This window comes from Rhinolophus sinicus, chromosome 14 (assembly GCF_057876585.1).
Source record: "Rhinolophus sinicus isolate RSI-liver-muscle chromosome 14, RSI-T2T, whole genome shotgun sequence".
Classification (NCBI taxonomy): Eukaryota; Metazoa; Chordata; class Mammalia; order Chiroptera; family Rhinolophidae; genus Rhinolophus; species Rhinolophus sinicus.
This window is the reverse complement of record NC_142514.1, coordinates 143413492-143433968: the sequence shown is the minus strand read 5'-3', so window position 1 is coordinate 143433968 and position 20477 is coordinate 143413492. Positions and strand designations below refer to the sequence as shown.

At 46.2% G+C, this 20477-nt stretch overlaps 1 protein-coding gene across 1 annotated transcript; it reads right to left on the bottom strand.

Annotated features, from left to right (window-relative positions):
* Positions 1-11398: 11398 nt before the first annotated feature.
* Positions 11399-16303, bottom strand: CNGA4 (cyclic nucleotide gated channel subunit alpha 4). The gene is made up of 4 exons (XM_019755830.3): positions 16097-16303; positions 15139-15784; positions 14020-14369; positions 11399-12310 (listed from the first exon to the last, which is right to left on the bottom strand). The coding sequence occupies exons 1-4, from the start codon at positions 16218-16220 to the stop codon at positions 11850-11852; spliced, it is 1581 nt and encodes a 526-aa protein (XP_019611389.3). The 5' UTR covers positions 16221-16303; the 3' UTR covers positions 11399-11849.
* Positions 16304-20477: the final 4174 nt, after the last annotated feature.

Here is a 20477-nt window from a genome sequence, read left to right as displayed (position 1 = left end):
GCCCAGACTCCTCTTCAGAAGTGAACAATTTATTCTCCAGTTGCTGAGAAGGCTGTTGGAAGGCAGTGCTCAACTGTCAGCCCTGTCAGGAGTTGCCTGAACGGAAGAAAGTCGACTCATCCAAAGTCATGTTCCCTTTCTGGGGCATCCTGCAACCAATGACTGATGAGTAGAGAGGTATAAAAGTTCAGTCCCCTCACCCCAGCAGAGAGCAACTCTGAAAGCTCTTCACAGCTCCTTCTGGAGTTGACTGAGGCCTTTGTTGAGACTGAACTACTGCTCAGTTTCTCCCTTTGTCCAATCCTCCTTTCACCCTCTCTTTCCCACAGGTGTTGACTTGAAGAGCACTCCTTAGTAAACATCCTCCACAGTAATCTCTGTCTTAGAGTCCACTTCCTGGGAACACGACTGCCTCACTCCCATATTTAATCAATCATGAAGCCCTGTTGGTTTTAGCTACTGAGTGTTCCTTGAATCCGTCTGCTGTGTCTCCACTGACATCACCTCACTGTTTTTTGCACTGCTTTCTAAGCTTCCTGAGTGGTCTACCTCATTTTACTGATGCCTCCTTATATCCAACCTCCATTTTATAGCCAAAAGGATATGATCAAGATACAAATCTGATCATGCCACTCTCTGACCTCTGCTTTTGGGACAGAGAAACATTTTAAGAGAGTTTTTGAAGCCTGCATGGCTTGGCTCCTCCTAACCTCCCTAACCACCTTATTCCAAGTCACTGTGCTTCCTGTTCTCTCTGCTGTAGACACACTGGTCTTCCTATAGTCTTTTTTTTTTTTGATATGTGTCCTCCAGTTACATGTCTTTTGCACATGTTCTCTAGAGGCTTTCCTTCCTTATCTAGTTAATTCTCACTCATCCTTCTGATCTCAGTTCAAGGTCCCAGCATTTCTCAGGGGTGTTTTTCCTGGCTTCCCTCCGATGGTAGGCAGAATTATAAGATGACCCCCAATGACTCTTGTATAATCTTCTATAATCTCACTCTTGTATAATCTTCCCTGAGTGTGGGTGTGAATATGAGGAGATACTGTGAATACGAGGAGATACTACTCCCATGGTTATGTCATATGGCAAAAGGAATTTTGCAGATGTCATTAATGTTACTAATCAGTTGACCTCAAGATAGAGAGGTTATCCACCTAGTCTTAACCAAATCACATGAATCCTTTAAAAGCCAATGGTTTTTCCTGGTTGGAAGCAGAAGAGGAACTTCGAGAAATTTGAAAAATGAGATTCAATACTCTTGCTGGCTTGAAGATGGCTGGGGCCACATGGCAAAGAATAAGGGTGACTGTGGCTTGCTAGACGATGGAGAAGGACACAGAGTAAGTAAGTACCGGAGAATGGTCTCTAGCTGAGACACTCTCTGGCTGACATCCAGCAAGAAAATAGGGACTTCAGTGCTACAACCACAAGAAACTGGATTCTGCTAATGACAAGAATGAGCTGGGAAGCAGATTTTCCCCCAGAGGTTCCAGGAAGGAATTTAGGCTGGCTGACACTTTTACTTCAGTCTGTGATACCCTGAGCAAAGAACCCAGCCATCCTATACCAGATTTCTGAACTACATGTCCGTGAACTAATAAATTTATGCTTTAAGCTACCAAATTCATGATAATTTGTTACAGCAAGAATAGAAAATAACACATTTCTCATTTTAGAAAGTAGCAAATGCACGCCCTTACAAGCCATGCAAGGAAGAAATGGGGGCATTGGAAATTTGTTAAAATTTAGAAAGATTTGGAGAGATTGCAGTGGCAGCTGGTGAGGAGAACAATTTAAGGGGTGGGATCAATTGGGAGTCTATGGTAGTAATCAGGTGAGAGATGACAGTGGCCTGATCTAAAGTCGTGGAGTTAGTAGAGAAGATGAATTCAAGAGCTATTTAGGAGGAAGAGGGACAGAATTTAGAGGCCATTTGCATGTGGAAGGTGGGGGAGCAGATGAAATTAAAATGAGTAAGGTTTCTGGTAACTTAGGATAGGAATGGTTTGATGATCAACTACTATATTCCAAGCATATCCTCACCAATAACTACAAATCTAGGTCCAATAGTATTGATGACTATTTTAGACAGAAAAACAAAACACCCAAAACTGGTTCAGAGAGTTTTAGTAACTTGCCCAAAGCCACAAAGCCACTATGTAAAAGAGCCATAGTTTAAAGCTAGGGATTTTGGAAGTCAGAATTCAGATGCTCATACTGTGCTGCTTCCCAGAATGAGTAAATTTTACTAAAAGTCTCTGATCACTTTCTTTCTCTCATTTTATAAATATTTTTTTCAAATTTTCTTGACTCACAAACTGTCTAATTTCACCACACACACACATACACACACACACACACACACACACACACACACTCCCCACCCTTCACTCACAATAAGTAAGTCAGCCTCCCACTTCATAGAGAAAATAGTAACTATCAAAATAGTTACTATCAAACAGCAACTCCAAGCAGCAAATCTGTTCCATTTTGGACACGTTGAGTTTCAGATGCCTATTAGACATCTAAGTAAGAATGCCAGTAGGAAGCTGAATATATAGGTTGCAGAGGAAGTAATGTAAACCATAGCATTAATGAGAGTGTGCTGAATAAGATAAATGAGGAACCAGCTCAGAAGTCTGGAAAAAAGCATTATTTAAAGGTTGGATATAGAAAGACCAGCCTGCAAAAGAGACCAAGAGGAGCAGACAGAGGGGTGGGAGGAAAACAAGGAGAGCAAGGCATCATAAAAGCAAAAAAGTGCTGAACTGATTCAAATGGACCAAGACAGCAAGAACAGAAATGCTCTCTGAATTCGGTGACCTGGAGACCCTTGGTAACCTTGGAAAAAGTGCCATTGTGGTGAGGTTGTAAGAGAAGTTAATCACTAATGCAAAATTCCTGAGAAGGCAGGGAGGTATGGAACCCAGAGCACATGTGCAGGGTTCTAGATTTTGATAGGAGTGGCGATTCAATTGTAAGAAGAAGTTAATAGAAGAGAATAATTATAGATGAAAATAAATCATGGCCAACTTGGTAACAACTATATCTCCTAGATTATTTTTGCAGCTAAGTGTGACTTTATGACTATGTTCTCGACAGTGATTGTGGGTAGAAGTGATAAATGCAGCTTTCAGGTCAAGCTCTTAGAGAGGAGAAATGGCTTCTGTCTTCCTTATTGCCCTTTCCTACAGGTTGAATGTGGATGTGGCGGTAAGCTACCTTTAGTCACGCAGTGAGGGTAACACACTAAGGATGGCAGAGTGACAAGATGGAAGGAACCTGGGTCTCCAATAGTCTCAATCCATTTTACCACCCTTGGTTCTCCAGTATGAAAAAGAAAGAAACTACAATTTTAAGGCCATACAATTTTTTTCTCTCTCTTGTCATAGCAACTTGATCTGTATCTTAATTAAGAAAGTAGGTGTGTAGATTTGGAGGGGAGAGCTGCTGCTGTCTGATACTTTCTATTTTCTCTATGAAGTTGGATATCTGATTATACTGAGTGGTGTGTGTGTGTGTGTGTGTGTGTGTGTGTGTGTGTGTGTGTGTGAATGGATAGGGTTGACATTTTAGGAGTCAAGATGGTTTGAGAAAATTATGTATAATGGGAAAGGGAAAATGCAGACCAGAGGAATGTTGTAACATAATTAGGAAACCACTGAGGACCCACCGAAGAGTTAATAACCAAGAATATCTAGTGGTGTCAGTTTCTCCAGCAGAGATGGTTGGATGCAAGCATGGAGAATGTTGGTGGCTCAATTCATCCAAAGTTAAGATTTTACCAGGTGGGTGGGATGGAAAACCAAAGGGACAAGGATAAAATAATGGGCCATGAAATCTCAGATGGAACATGGAGAAGGCAGAACTATGAGGTAGGTGACAAAGTCTAAAGTGAGTAGTAAGTAGGTTCTGGAAGGGTAGGATTTGTCAGCAGTGAGAAAGGGAAGAGGGTTGCTCAGTGGACATCTGAATGTCAAGGAGCAGGGGTCTATTGGGAGTGGAGAAGCGGCATCCATAAGTGCAGAGGACCCCAAATCTACATACATGGTTTGTGAGGGGATGAGAAACCACCCCTTTTTGCATCATCCTTCTGGATTGCTGCTTTTAGTTAACACAGGAGTTGGGAAAGTATTTGAAAAAGTTGGGGATATGAGTTTGCTAATGTTGGAAAACGAGTTTTAGACGGCAAACTCCTCTGAAAGCTTTCCTGAACCCCACAGGTGTGGGGTAGGTGCCTCTCCTGTGTACTTCTGTAACACTGTACCTATCACGATGGTAATTCTTACAATTACATGTTTTGTATTTGCCTTTTTACTGTTTATGTTCCAAGGGTCTGCTCCTGTCCATTTCTCCTACAGTCTCTCAAACTGCTCTCCATACTACTCACATTACTTATTTTCTATTTTTTCTTTATGCTCAAGGAAACTTGAGTTGCTTGTGGTTTAATGGTGCATTCCATATTTTCACCACCCTTGTACCTCACTCATAATCTGCCCTCTAAATGCAGGTGGGCGATGGGAGGTGAAGGCCAGGAGATGGTGGAAATATATTATCTCACGAAGATGGTTTGTAAAGAGAAAAAAACCTAAGTAATCACTACAGTGGAAGAGGGGTCCATACCATGAGTAGAGGAGGGGGTGAAAATGCAGGGCTAAGAGTGTTGAAGCTCATTTCCCAAATCAGGAAATTCCATCATGCCTGGGATTAAGTCAGCATTCAGAAAATGGGATTACTCAGGAAATGGCCCTTTAGATCAGAACAAGGAGGCAACTGGAAAGTCAGTATGGGTAGCCAGAGGAAAGAGACCTAGACCCTTGTCCCAGAACAAATCAGACACCTCGGAGGTCAAGGAAGCAAGGTGTCTTGAAGCAGAACCAGGCTCAGTTCTGAAGGAAGCCGCCTTTCTGACTCAAGCTTTGACCTTCCAAGGTTGTCAGTTTTTTTGTTTTTTGTTCTCTCTCTCTCTCTCTCTCGCTCTCTGTCTCTCTCTCCCTCCCTCTCTCTCTCTCTCTTTGTGTTTTGGAGCGGGGTGCTGGCCCACTTACCTTGACTCTTGTAGCTAGAACAATTTATATTCTCTTGGGGAAGTCTCAATCACCCAGCTACTGCCCCTACTGGCCCCAGAGTGGGCAGGTCCTTTTTCAACATTCTATATCACAATGGAGATAAGGGGAATAGTTAAACAATACTTCAGTAAATGTTGAGCAGAAACATCTAAAGTGATGAGAATATAGCTCCTAATGCACAGCCAGATAACCTGCCTTACAAGGTATTGCTTATTCTAGGTAGCTCGCAGGCCCACAAAATATCAGCCCTTTACTCAGGAAACCCAGTAATAACACACACAGAGGGGTGAATGTCAGAATAGGCTTGGCCTTGGGTGCTCCTGGCAGGTGGGATGAAGTGTAGGAGAGAAACCAGTCACAGTTTAGTCCTTGGGGTGTCCACTCCCCCATTGGTTCAGTCCCTCCCTCTGTGGCTGATTAGGCTGCTTTCTCCTGACATCTTTCAAGGCCTTCTTTTCTCTGCATTTCTATGATATGCAGATATGCTTATGTGCTGAGCTCCTGCCCATGTAGGAGGCCCTTCTCTTGGAATAAATAAAGAAGGAGCGGGCTGAGAAGACAGATGGGCTGGAACCAGAGCAGGCAGGAAATGTTGGGCAGAGATAAAAACCAGGTGACAGGACAGGCCTTCCAGAGCCTGGGGCTTGTGCTGGGGAGAGTGAAGGCACACCCCTAGGGGCTGGCTCTTACTGGATGGTTACGCTTGGCTTCAGACATAGGCTCTCACAGGTGACTCAAGGGGGGCCTGGATCTTCCCATCAGGGCTGAGGGCTGAAAAAGTCACAGGAAAACTCTCTCAGGAAGTCACCCAGAGAGAGGGCTTCAGTGAACACATCCATGTCATTAGCCTCTGGGGCATTATGGGACCTGTTGGTCAACTGCAATGCTGAGGGCAACAGGCCAAGGCACTGACATTGGAAAGGCAGTGCCAGACACATAGAGGACCCATGCCTTCTGTGGGAAAAGTGCAAGGATTTTTCAGGCTGTGTGGAGGGCAGTCCTGAATGCTCCCAGCCAGTAGATGGTGCTGCCCCCAACAGGGCTGCCTCAGGCTCTGATTTGGCATGGCTTCCTCTGTAACGTCTCTCAGCACCACCACTGGTGCATTTTAGTCTTTAACAATCTGAACAAGGGTTTTCACAAACCAGTCGAGACCACAATTCTGTCCCTAAGTTTCCATTTTTCCCTGGGTAATTCTCCCAACTTTACAAAGCAATGCAATCCTGAAGCCTGGTACGGAGCAGGAAGGAGGGGAGAAAGAAACTTCTGTGCCCTCTGCTGGCCAGGTCTGGCATTGCCAGCACAGCCCAGAGGCTCAGGGTTAAGCAGGGCCAGACAACCTGTGCCCCAGGGCCCCTCAAAGGCACAACTGCTGCTAGAGGGATAGGAATAATGGTCATAGCTACTATTCATTATTAAGCAGTTGCTATCCGCCAGGCGCTTATAGGCAGTTTATATTCATTATCTTGTTTACATTTAATTCTCCAAGTGTTTGTTTTTCAAAAACCCTGAAAGATTTTGTAGAGGGCTGAGAATCCCCCAGCTAGTGAGTGATGTTACAGAACTAAAAGCTGACGCTAATTGGCTCCAAGCACCTGATTGGCTCTAAGCTCTTTTCCATCTGTTGTGCTTTAAGGTCGGCCTAATACTTGCCCTGACTTAGGCCATGATTCTGATCACAGTTCTAACCACGATTAACCATCCATCACTGATCCAAGCCTCAAGCCAAACCGTAGCTTCAGCCCTAAACTAGAATCCACCCACCCTGCCTTCTGCTCCTGCTCCTAGTGTTTGCACCAGATACCTCCTTTGGTTGAATGGCTCCTCTCCCTATGAATCTGATTTCCTCCAAGCTTGATGCTTTATTTCCATATGTCTTTGGGGGCTGGGAGCCAAATCCTCAGGTAAAAAAAAAAAAAAAAAGGATAAAGTGGGAAGGGCCAAAGAAGCTTCTGTAGGGAGTAGCTAACTGGGAACACTGAGGAGGAGTATATATCCCAATTCTTAGCCAAGCTGAGGCGTCCTGAGGTTAGTGACCCAAGGAGGGAAGTGGATGAGGCTCTAGGTCCTGTGGGAGGGAGAAGAGCTAAGCCAGAAGCAGCTGGGCTCTCAGTAGGAGGGCCCTTGGACAGTTCTTGACACCCCTGTAAGCATCTAGCAGTGACTCCAAAACTCCTGCCCTCCTCCCACAGCTGCTTGTAAGCAGACAGGAGAGCTGGAATTGGCAGTTCTTCTCTAAAGCAGTGGGTAGTCCCTTGTCTTTGGCTGCAGCCCTGAGATCACACTTCAGCACATTAGGCAGGCTTGCTGGTGATTCCCAGTCTTTGTTCTGTATGACTGGCTCCTTCTCCCTGGTTACCACTGTTACTGTCTGCAACAGTCATGCTCAAGAAAGGAAGGCAGCTTGCCTGGCCTCAGCTTAAATTGCGGTAGCCTCTTCCTTTATCTCTCTAAAAGAAACAGTAAGGTTTCATTCCATGTGACTTAGGATTCTTGTGATATTGGGCAAGTTATCTAATCTCCCAAAGGCTTAGTTTCCTTATTTCAAAATGGGGGTAATACTAACCTCTTTTTCATATAGTTGTAAGGATTAATTAAGACAGTACACTTAGTCCAGGATCTAGGATAAAATGCTTTACAATAATATATAGTATCTAATAGTTTTAGTTGCTCTATGGGCTTCAGTTTTCTGACCTGGAAAAATGAGCATAATAACAATTTAAACTTCCTAATATTGTTCTAAGAACTAAATGAGATAATATATGTGTAGCAGTTATTCAATGAATGATTCCATAACAGTGTGTTAAAAATTAGACATTTCCTTGATTCTGTCATTTGTGTTTTGTGGTTTTCTTTCCAGTCTCTTTCCCCCCCAACTTAGTGTCTTGCATAGTCTCTGGGGATTTTATATTGGACACAATATTTGGAGGTGGGGACGGTCCTGGCCTTCAGACCATGCTGGTTATGTTGGTATGCATCTTATTTTAAAAGGCTCTCCCCCTAGGGGGCGCTGTCTGAGGCCCCAGTGCTAACTAGGAGATCTTCCTCCAGTTTCCAAGACTCCATTCTTAATGTTCCCTATTCTGTGATCCCTGTGAAAGTGGGGTCCACGTTGCTTTCCTCCCCAGAAACCTTGTGAAAGGTAGAATTTGGGCTCCCATTACCTTTGCCCTCTGGTGTTGTTCCTGTGGTAACAGCAAAAGGAACTTTGCAGATGTAATTAAGGTTAATAACCAGCTGACCTTAAAAATCAGGAGATTATCCTGGATTATCTGGGTGGACCTAATCACACGAGTCCTAAAAAACAAGACCTTTCTCAGCCTTGTAATAGAAGGAGAAGTAAGAGATTTGGAGAATGAGAAATATTTAACACACTTATGTTGTCTTGAAGATGAAGGGGCCATGTATCAAAGAAATAAAAGACCTCAGTCCTACAACCAAAAGGAATTCAATTCTTCCAACGACTTGACTAATCTTGGAAGCAGATTCTTTGCCAGAGCCTTTAGAAAAGAGCCCAGCCCAGCTGACACTTTGATTTTGGCCTTGGGAGTCTGTGAACAGAGGACTCAGTTGAGCCATACTGTGCCTGGATTTTTGACTCACAGAACTGAGAGATAATAAATGCATGATATTGTAAACTGCTAAATTTGTGCTAGGATGTTACAGCAGCAAAAGAAAACGAATATAATGTTCAAGAATCCCATTCCTTTTCTTAGTCTTGGGAAATCTCTCCTTGGGTTCAGAAGGTCCTGCTTCTTTAACTCTAAGCCCTCACAGATAATCAAGCACAGTTGTTTGTGAAAAGTTAGAAGTCCTGCTTTTCACAAACAAAAGCTAGGGCAGAGTTTCTGAAACTTTCTATTTTTGATGCTGCAATTCAAGAAGCTTTAAGTCCATGGGATACAAAGCTTTAGGTGCTTTCCTATAATGGGAGGAGGGATAAAATGTATCCAAACCAATATCTTAGCAAAGTTTTCTGCCACATGTACTCGTATAAGAATTTAGCTCAGTGCTTGATACACAGTAACTGATATTCTTTGGACTACAACATTATTGTTTTTCTTTTTTTTTTGGCTATGTCAGGAACTTAAAATTTGGATTCCCTTCTTCCCATCCTGACCTAGCTCTACCCAGCTTAATTTTAAATTGTCAAAACATTGTCTTCCACATAGTGATGGAAATCACTCCACAACTAGAGGACCCCAGCATGGAATTACTGATGTTCAAGGTATCATCTGGTGTAGTGGCTCCACCATGAGGAATTTGATATTATCCCAGAAAAGCAGAAGCAAAGCAAAATGTTCACCTGGCCACAGGAAAGTTTTGTTTCTGCATCCAGGATAGGGAAGGTGGCCAGTTATCACACTCTTTGTGCTGTAGACCAGGATTCTATGGGGTGGCAGAGCTATGTGTTCTAAAAAAGCCTTCATTTCACTTGGGACAGGTGTGCACATTGTAGTATGTCAATGAAAAGCTTATTCTCAGCCCTAAATCCATCAGGTACGACCAAAAGGGCCTTCATAAAATACCCACGCATTCTAGCTCAACATGATTTGAGGGCAGAGATGGTAGGGAAATCTCTTGAGAAGTTAACACACATCTTCCTCCGACATCAGGCCTCTGTCTACTTCAACTCTCATCTCTTTGCTTGCCAAATGCTTATTTGGGTACTTACTATGAGCCAGGTACAATTTTGACCCTGAGGGTCCATAGATAAACAAGACAGACCGAGTGTCAGCTCTATGGATCTCATATTTTGTGAGGAAGATATCACAAAATAACCACATATTTAACATAATTTAATGTGCAATGTCCCTCATAGTCTCTTCTGACACCTTGACCTCAGCCACAGCCTCAGCTCCTATGACTATTTGTGAAAGTGTTGTTCCAAGTCCTTCATATCTGAGTGCACCTATGTCACCTGTACCCACCATACCCAAAAGGTTGGTCACCAACAGCTCTGGGGGACTGTGTCCATGACCACACATCAGCACATGCTCCCCACACATGCAGCCCTTCCAGCACTGAGGACTATACTTTACATTCTCTTGTACCACTTGTAATAACCATTCTTGTTATTCTGTAATTGATGATTTGGAATCTTGAAATTATGTGCCAAACTAATGACCAAACATCTCCCTGTGGTCCAGCTTTTACGGGTGCTTAGAAATCATATTATGAACCCTCCCCAAGCTCCGAAATCTGTGTTTCACTTCCTGCCTAGTAGGAGACATCCCCACCTAAAAACTTCCCACCGCTATAGTAATAAAGGCTTTTTACCCATGATTTCCCCTCTGTTTTTCATTTGTTTGTTTTTTGTTTTTATCTTTTAATCCATTCTGGTTCCTCCCCATGTGGTCCTGCATGGTACAGTGTGCCCTCCCCTCTCCTCTTGGGGATTGTAAGTAATAAGTTCTTTCAATGGCATTGACCTCTCTGTGTCATCACTCCATCATATTGATAATTAAATTCCAGGTACATTTAAAAATACCACATGGCACAACTCACACACAAAGCCTGGCTGGGCCCTGGAGGAGGTAAAGCTGTGACTAGGTACCAAGGTGAATCTGATTTAGAGATGACATCAGATTCCTTCCCACAGACCCCACAACACCTTCCCAGCCCCAAAACTGCAGACCTCCTTCCAAGTATGTTAGAATCCCCAAAACACTTATCTCCAGTTGTCCCCAGCCATGATATTCCACTCCACCTAGTCTCTCTCCACCACCCTATATTTTGGAATACTGTATATAAAATGAGGGCTAGATAATATAAGTATCAAGGCCAGCTCCAACAACTGGCATGGGAGTACAGGGCCAGGTGAGTGGTTCTGGGAACTAGTCTCCCCTTGAAATGAGTCCTGAATGCAGGGTAGCCCTGGCCCCAGGTTCCAGGCTAGGCGAGGGGAAGGAAAAAGGAGCAGAGCTATCTACTCTGGCTCACTAAGCTAGATCAAACTTCGCAGAGCTCACAAGGTTGAGGATGTACACACTGCCATGAGATGCAGTGATCAGTGTGTGTACAAGTATGTGAGTATACCTACGAACACATGCACACTCTCACAGCAGTGTGATGCATAAGCTTGCTTGCCTAGTTCAGTACTGGTTCTCAATTCACCAGCTACTTCAGCCCCCTTTGAATCCAACACACCAGCTACTACAGAGACCATGCCCTTTATCGCTATCACTCAGAATTTAGAGAGAAGTCACCCTGGCCCATTGTTAAACCAATAGCCTTTTCCTGTCAGCCCCATAAATGCTTAGTGAGGAGGCAAATATTTTATTGAAGTGCAACTTGCATGGTACACTTGTGACCACATATGGGTGGCATTAAAAGGATATTTCGGAACAAGAGGGCTGTGGGTATGCTTTTATGTGTTCACAAGTGTGTGCACACCTGTGGAGGGTATCTGTGTGTTTATTGGTGTATGACTCTTAGTATGTGTCTGTTTATGAGATTCATGATTGAATGTGTACATATCACGTGGGCATAAGACATATCTATGTGAGAAAGCATGTGCGCTCTGAGAATGGGAACTCCAGAGCACTTTATATGGAATGCAGTCTTGGTGCTGGTGTGTGTATGTGCAACTGTGTGTGTGTGCTGGTAAGTCGGGGATGAACTTGTGCCGTACGTCTACATCGCCAGGTGGGCATCTGCAGACCCATTCACTCCCATCTCTGTAACCTAACAGATACGATGGCAGAGTTTCTGCAGGCAGACTTTCCTACAACCCTGAATTCACTTGGAGGTGGGGGCCTAAGGTTAGGGATGGGGTCACTCTGGGCCTGGGGTTCCTTTTTGGCCAGGCATGTCCTCTCCACCCTTGGAAGTTCCCTCCCCAGGCTCGCCCTCATCATCGGCTTCGGCTGTTTCCTCAGGCATTGGCCACTCTCGAGTCTGCCACTCCAGCCGTTCAATACGATAAGCAATCTTGAGTGCGCTGGACTCCAGCTCAGCCAGGAGGCGAGCAAACTTGGTCTGGAGATCATCCAGTTGCTGGTCCAGGCCTCGCAGCCGGGATTCCGTGGCCTCCTGTAGGGCGATCTCAGCTGCCTCAGCGTTTACGTCCAACTTGTTCATTTTGAGCAGGATCTCACGGCCCTTTTCCTCCATGACAGCCTGGGCCTGTGGATACTCGCTCAGCACTTCCCGCAGGTCCTCCTTGCTCAGGCAAAACAGGTCCGAATAACCAAGACTCTTGATGTTGGCTGTGCGGCGGTTCCCAGACATGTTCCCTGTGGTTCATGGGCCACAGATGGAAGGAGAGTTAATTAGAGTGGGTGTGAGGGAGCATTTCACTCCGAACCAAGACCCCCACCCTCCATATTTGTACTTCTGTACCTCTCTTTCTGCCTCAGTAATGCTTTCATTCTGTAATGTACTGGGGATTACGCCCTGTGCTGGGTGGGTATCAATGACCTGCCTCCAACAAATCACACCCTAGAGGAGACAGACATTTAATCGGATAGTTACATATCAATATAGCTGGTGCAGTGCAGATGTATGCATTTGGTAATGTGGGAAGACAGGCAAAGAGCCCATAACTGTAAGGCAGAGAATTTAGGGAAGCCTGAAAGAAGTGATGCCTGACTGAGTGGGAGGTAACTTGGGGAAGAAGGAAAGGGGGGAGGGCAGCTAGGAAGACGGAGGAGCGTGAGCAGAGGGATGGAGGTAGGAAAGAGGTAGGTGGGTACAGAAAGCAGGAAGCAGTCCAGAGTGGCTGAAATGCAGGGTGTGAGGACAATGGAAAGAGGAGGGGACAGCCAGGTACGCCAGATCTCCTAAGCCATGGTAAGGAGTTCAGACCTTACGCTGAGGGTGGAGGGAAACTAGGGAAATATTCTGAGCAGGTCATACCATTTTTAGGAAAGCATTGGTGGGGGATGGGTGGGTGGGAAGGTAGATTAGGCCAAATTTTGTACAGTCTCAGAGCTAGAAGGACCTTAGAAGGGGCAAGAGAGCTACCGTTTGTTGAAAACATGCTATATGCCAGGCGCTGCTCTGGGTGCCTCACTCACATAGCTCATTTAGACCTCACAAATAACTTTTTGGGTTCTTAATATCATCCTTATTGGAGAGGTAGGGAAACTGAAGTGCAAAAAAAGGAAATGCCTTGTCCAAAGTCAGGTAGACAGCAGCAAACTGCATAGAGGATATGGAACTTGAGGGGGCCGTGGAGGACAGACGTGAGGCCTTTAGGGCAGCTGAAGAGTAGGATCCCCAGGCTGAGAGCGCATCTAGCCTCAGTCAGTGACAGAGGGCTCACCCCCTTTCCAGGCTTTCCCATCTCCCGTGGCCTCAGTGTCTTTACCTGTGATTAGGCATAACAACTCCGACTGCACAGGCGCTAAGAGCAATACATGAGCCTGTACAGTACAGTACCTGGCTCCAACTGGAGTTGATGTTCAGTAAATGGGAATTCCTTCCTTTCCATTTACTGTGAGAAAGTTGTTCCTTGTACTGTCCCCAAGTGTGTGTACTTATTGCCCGTTTGACTTTGGACAAGTTCCTAAACCTCTCTATGCTCTAATTTCCTTACCTTTAACATGCAGATAATAGTACCTACCTTATAGAGCTGCTGAGAGAATTTGAGTTGGTACATGTAAGGCACTTTGAACAGGGCATGTAGTAAGCATACAATAAATACTATTACTATTTCTGCCACTTTGCCCTGGAATGTTGGTGCCTCAGGTCGATACCCATAGAGCAGGTCTATTCTCTCTTCCAAACACTCACCCTGTTCATTGACCTTGGCTCAGCTTCTTCTCAGGGAACAGACCCTCTATGATCTTCTTCTCTCCTGAGCCCTCTTGTGACTCAGGCAAGGGCCAGTGTCCTTACTCTGTAGGCCCTGAAGTACCATCTGGTCTCATCAGTACTGGGTTCTGCTGTCCCCATACCCCTCCCCCAGCCCTGTCCCCAGAACAAATGTTGGGATGCCCACCTTTGATGTTGATGATGCTGATCTCCCCGAAGTAGAGCCCTGCACCAAGCACAGCATACTGTGTGACGCCATCATCTGCCACCACGGCCAGCTGACCCTCGCGAATGATGTACATCTCTCGGCCAATGTCGCCCTTGCGGCAGACATATTCACCTGGTGAGTAAGTCTGAGGTTGCAGCTTCAGCACCAGCTCTTCCAGCAGGCTGGCTTCACAGTTCTGGAAGATCTGCACCCGGCTCAGAGTAGACAGGTGTACAGACACAGCAACTTCTGCCCGCAGCCTCTCGGGCAGGTGCTGTAAGATGGCTACCTCATTGGTCATCTTCTTGTTGATCCGCAGGTGCTGGTACCTGGGGACAAGGACAGCACCAATTCCTCACCAGTGTCCTACATCCCTCCCTCCACTTTCCCCATCAGGGTTCAGTTGAGCCTCAGCCAAGAGCCCAACCACACTGAGATCTCACAGGGGTCATGAGACTACGTGACAATTGGCTGATGAATATCTTCAGTCCACAGTCTCCTTTGCTGGTCACAGATATGCTTTGACTTTTTCTCCCTCACCCAGGGAGGAAGCCTCCATCAGCAGACAATAAATAAGACAACCTTTACCTCCTGTCAGGTTCTACCCTATCCACCAATTAATGATGTCTTGTACCATCCCCCTGATATCCAGTTCAATCACCAAGCCTCATCTTCTCTAGAAGTCTCTGCTATAGTTGGTGACACTTCCTTTTGTTCAGCTCACAGTATAGACTGCCATGACCTAGTAAACCATCTTGTTGTTGGCCATCTCCTGGGGGGTATTGCTCTTCTCCCTTACTCCTTCCAGGGCTTTCTGAGCCCTACCAGGCAGTGGCAGTTCCCATCCGCTAGTCTCCAGGTTATCCTTACTTGTGGTTAAGTTCCTGTCCCTATCAGTCTCTCACCCAACTCTTCCCCTTAAGTACAGATTCAATTAGTGGACAACATCCTTTTCCAAGCCCCACCCACTGAACCCCACAATGAATGCCACTTCCTGATGGCCTTCCTGACCCACAGGCAATAAGAACCTAGCCACCAGCCTCAGATTCCCCCCAGTACAGCTCTCCCTGTCCTGGTCTGGATCCCCAGCATCCTCACCAGTCAATAACTCGCCGCTCCAGCCAGCGGTTGACGTGCTGTAGCTTCATGTACTTCTTCACCAGCGCGTGGTCGGGGTAGAAAGCCGCATCTGCCGTGTTCATGTTGTAGATAACAGAGCTCATGCTACCCATGATGGTGGCGAAACCCATGACAGCCAGCAGGAAGTCGCCCACCATGAAGAGGTACTCCTCCTCCCGCGCTGGCAGCGGCGTGTCGCCTACGGTGGTCAGGATCAGCGTGGAGAAGTAGAAGCTGTAGAGATACTGGCGCCGAAGGCGCTCAAAGCCAGGCTGAGCAGGGTCCGGGTACACCCAGGCGTCACGCCCGAAGCCCAGGTACTGGGACAGGGCAAAGTAGAGGCAACTGTTCCAGTGGATGACCACAAAAATGTAGAGCATCAGCTTGGCGATGCGAAAGGCGTTTGGGTAAGCTGTGCGGGTTTCTGTGCGATCAAAGGCCTCAAAGAGGCGGGGCGCACGCAGAAAGCGGTTCAGCCTCAGCATGGGTGTGTGCACGCCGAGACGCACGTAGGCCACGTCAGTGGGCAGCAGCGAAGCCAGGTCCAAGAGGAAGCTCCAGGTGCGAACGTAGCGACTCGATATCCTGCCCTTGTCCACCACCAGGATGCCCTGTTCCAAGAATCCTGGGAAAGGGAGGGGAGGACTGGTGGGATCAGTCATGGGATGGGGTCAAGTACGGGGCTAATTCAGGGCACCAGTCTGCTCCAGCAATCAGGGTGAGGGTGGGCAGGTCAAGAAAGGACAGGAAGACAGTCACCGGGACAGGGTGGGGGCGGGTATAACGCTGCCCCAGGGTTTCTGGGGTGAGCATAAGGGATGTTGTCAAGAATAGAGGCATGTAAGGTGCGGTCTGGGAGGGGTCACTCTCTTGTTAGTAAGAGGCTCTCTTTACAAAAGGAACTGGGAACAAAGGGCAAGTACTGGGACTCACTGACCCGTGTGGAAGCGGACCATGACGTCCAGTAGGTACAGCAGATCACTCGTATAGTCCAGCACAAACCAGGCCACCAGGTAACCGTGCTGTAAGTCAGGAAAGCAGGCTCTGCGTGGCGGGGACATAAGGGATTGGCTTAAGGGCACCCTCTGTGTGTGAGACGATCTCCCAAGCCACTGAGCACTCCGCCCCGGGTTCTCACTTAGGCCCCGCTCCTCCTCCGGCCCCGCCCCTCTTCTGTGCCTCCCTCTGTAGCTCTTGTCACTGCTAAGGCCCTTCCTTCCCTTAGTGCCCTGCCAAACCTGCACACGATGATGATGAGATTATACATCACTGGGAAGAGCATTGTGTTCAGCCACCAGTAGTAGTAATCCCCAGATGGGTCCAGCACTGGCAGCGACTTCCTGTGGGCAAGAGGGGAAGTCATCTTTCATTTATTCATCATTAATGTTGAAGTTGTGACTGGAGGCACCAAGAAGAATCAGGCTCCATCCAGTGAGGCAGACAGATCTGACATGGGAGACCAGGATCTCTCACCTGGTCTTGGATGGGACAGAGGGGCTGGACTCTGTCGTCTTCACTTTGCTGTCCTGGCTCATGGTTCTGTGGACTGGTGCCTAGGTGTGAGATAACGAGGGCTTCTGCCTGTAGACAGCTTCAGGAGGTGGGGGCTAGTGACTGAAAGCCTCAAAGAGGCTGCCCTTGGTCTCCAGCTGCGACTCCAGTGTTTTTGGCTTCTGAAGCTCTTAGCAACACAGCCAGGGCCAGCACCACTGAAAGGGCGGAGGCAGTGTGGCTCAAGCGCCCTGCACTGTCTCCCAGGGCCTGAGTTTACACCTGCACAGCTAAACATTGCTAATGAGGTCCCTGGAGATGGTGGGGGTGCATACTTCAGCAGTAAGGCTGGGCCTTGTCTCCTCCCGCCAACTCCAAGCTGAACTATATAGGGGTCCTCTACTCAGGAGACCTGGGTGACAGTGTAGGCTCAGACATTCATTCTGTTTTACTTTGTGCAAGTTCCCTGCTTGGGCCTCATTATTTATTCATCTAATAACTATTTACTGAATGGCTCATTTGTGTCAGGTACTGAACTAGTCTCCAGGGACAAACAATACTTGTCAGATAGACGTGAGCTCTGTTTTCGTGATCTGCACCCTGTCTTACAAGCACACCCACCTTACTTTATTTCTGCTGGATCAGTGTGATGGGGGCGGTTCTGTGGTGTTTTTGCCCCAGTTCTTTCTTGTTATCTCTAGTGCCTGATCCCACCAACTATTCCCTGTGTTTTCTGGAAACTTAATCTCTTTCAATTTTCCCTTTCTGTGAACATGGTTAAATCCCTCCCATACCAAAACAAAACCCAAACCTAAAATTTCTCCTTTAAGTTCATGTCCCTTTCACTATTATCATCTTTCTCAGTCAACAAGTCATAATCAGGACAGCTGCCATGTGTCAGGCCAATATTGTACTAAGTATTGGAGATGAAAGATGAATGAAAGACACTCCTTGTCCTCTGGTAGGGGAACAATCTGGTAAGGGAAATAGCTGGGTAGGTAGGTAATTTCACATCAGTCTGATGGGTATTCTATTAGGTGGGTACACAGACGGCTATTACAATACATAGGAAGTGTCCCAACTGAGCCTAGGTTCTGTATAATGAATAGGATTTAGTCAGGTATAGAGAGGGTGGAGGGTGGAGAACACTAGAGGCAAAGTGCATAGAGTGTGCAAAGACATAGACTTCAAAATGCATGGGTAACTGGGGGTGGATGGGTGTCTCATTTGGTTAGAGCACGAGCTATGGGCAACAGTGTTGCCGGTTCGATTCCCACATGGGCCAGCGAGCTGCTCTCTGTACAACTAGAATAAAGACAAAGAGCTGCTGCTGAGCTGCCACTGAGCTCCTGGGCAGCTGGATGACTCAGTTGGTTGGAGCGCATATTCTCAACCACAAGGTTGCCTGTTCTACTCCTGCAAGGGATGGTGGGCTGCGCCCCCTGCAACTAAGATTGAACAACGGCAACTGGACTTGGAGCTGAGCTGCTTCCTCCACAACTAAGAGTGGAAGGACGACAACTTGACTTGCAGCTGATGGGTCCTGGGAAAAAACACATTGTTCCCCAATAAAGTCCTGGAAATACACAGTTTCCCAATAAAATCCTGTTCCTCTTCCCCAATAAAATCTAAAAAAAACCCCAAAAACAAACAAACAAAAAATGCATGGGTAACTGGGTGAACATTAATTGGTTTTTGTTGAGAGCCTAAGGGGCTGGTGGTGAGAGATGAGGCTGAATGGTGGAGAGGATAGCTCAGGGAGCTTTGTCGGCAATGTTATAAAGCTAGGATTTTATCTAAGGGCAATGGAGAACCTGTGAAGTGTTCTGCACAGTTAAGTGATATGGTCCGGTTTGTGGTTTTGGAGTTTCTTGGAAGGAACATATATAGTCCCCAACATTTTTAGTTTTTTTTGAAATCCTCTTTTCCCATGGCTTCTGTGACACCCAACCTCTTGGTTTTCTGTTTATTTCTTCTTAATCTCTTCCATAAACCTTTCTGCCTATCCCTCTGTGTTGGTGTTTTTATAGGACTCTGTCCTAGGCCTTCCCTTTTTCCATCCTCCCGACTCTCTTTGGCCAATCTCAGTCACCCACAGGATATCCTTTGCCATCTAATGATTTCCAATAACTCTTTCTGAGCTGCAGGCCTATCTATACCACTCATTGCTCACTGGATGTCCCTGCCTGGATATCCTACAGTCATTTTCTGCCCATGGGTCTATAACTGAGCTCATTATCTTCCTCCATCTGTTCTTTCTCTTATAATCCCTATCTTTGGCTTTCAGCCAAAACACCTAGTACCAGTATTTGTTATTACTTAACATTATTATTATTGTAAGACACTGTGGCAGTTTTTAAAAACAGTCACAAATTATTTGATACCCTGTGACTGTTTCAACAAAAAGAGTATAGCAGGAGTGATGTGTGTGACTTCTGAGGCTAGATCAGAAAAGTCCATGCAGCTCCCTTCTGGTTCTTTAGGAATGCTCGTTGTCCTGAAGCTCCCTGTCAGGATGACCCCTCTTGGAAGCTAGCTGCCATATTATGAGAAGTCCAAGTCATAAGGAGCAGTCATACGTCTGTACTCTGTTTGACAGTCCCAGCTGAGGTCAGCCTTTGAGTTATCCCAGTCCAGGTATCTGACATATAAATGATTCCAGTCACCAGCCTCAAGTCACCTCCAGGTGTTTGAACTTCCTAGATGAGGCTCCAGATATCATGAAACAGATATACCATTGCTGCTGTGTCTTGTTTGAATTTCCAGCAGAATAAAATGGCCATTGTTTTATACCACTAAGTTTGGGATGGTTTGTTACACAGCATAACCAGAACAAACAACATACAGAAAAGTACATATTTCCTACATATATAGTTTGACGAATTTCACAAGGTGAACATGCTCATGTAACTATCACTCACATCAAGAGCAACACTCTGCCCGTTTCCAGTCAGTGCTCTCTAGTACCTGACCTCTGTCGGTGTGTTCAGCCTCATCTCACATTGTTTCCTCTGCATGTTCCCTAGGATCCAGACAGGCTGTACTGATTCTAATTCCTAGAGCACGCCCGACGTGTTGTCCATTCTCCTTTGCCTTGGTATGTGCTGATCTTTTGAGCTGAAACTTCCATTTCTTTTTCCTTTTCAATACTTTTTATTTTGAACTAATCTTAGGCTTACCAAAAAGTTACAAGAACAGTACAGAAAGTTCTTGTAAACTTCTTACCCATTTTACCCTGTTATCGTCTTATATAACCAGAGTACAATGATCAAAACCAGGAAATTAACATTGATACAATAATTTCAACTAAACTACAGACCTTATCTGAAACTTCCAAAGCACTATCTCAGTTTATCTTACTCTTGCTTGTTTCACAAGACTGCTCAGACATCACCTCCTCTTGGAAGGCTTCCCTAAGCCCCGGCGCCTTTCTTTTCTCTCATCCTCTATACACACAAATCATGCCAAGTGCTGTTTCTCCATGGCACTTATTACACTATGTTGCAATTGTCTGGTTAACGGGCTGAGTCCTGGAGGGGAGAGGCCCGTTCTCATTGATCTGGAATACCCCCTGACATGGAGGCGCTTATTCCGTGTTCCTGAGTGACTGAATAAGATAGTACCCAAGGAATCATGGGGCAGCAGGTGTTGAGAAGCCGAGAGTAGCGGTCATCGTCCAGGTACTATTCAAGCCACGCGTACAGACGGAGCAAAAATGACCTAGATTGTTCGCAGTCAGCCCTCTCTGCAGCTCCGCTTTTCCACAGGCCCCGCCCCCACACTGACTCCACCCCTTCAGACCTACCCTTTCAGCTAGCCCCGCCCCT

Bases quoted from the DNA above. Each gene is read 5' to 3' on its own strand.
- CNGA4 (XM_019755830.3), bottom strand. From the start codon at position 16,220: ATGTCCCCGCCACGCAGAGCCTGCTTTCCTGACTTACAGCACGGTTAC. The intron at 14,370-15,138 runs GTGAGGATGCTG...CCTTGTCCCCAG, and splicing joins GAGCGGCGAGTTATTGACTG to GTACCAGCACCTGCGGATCA. The intron at 12,311-14,019 runs GTGGGCATCCCA...CATGAACCACAG, and splicing joins CAGCATCATCAACATCAAAG to GGAACATGTCTGGGAACCGC.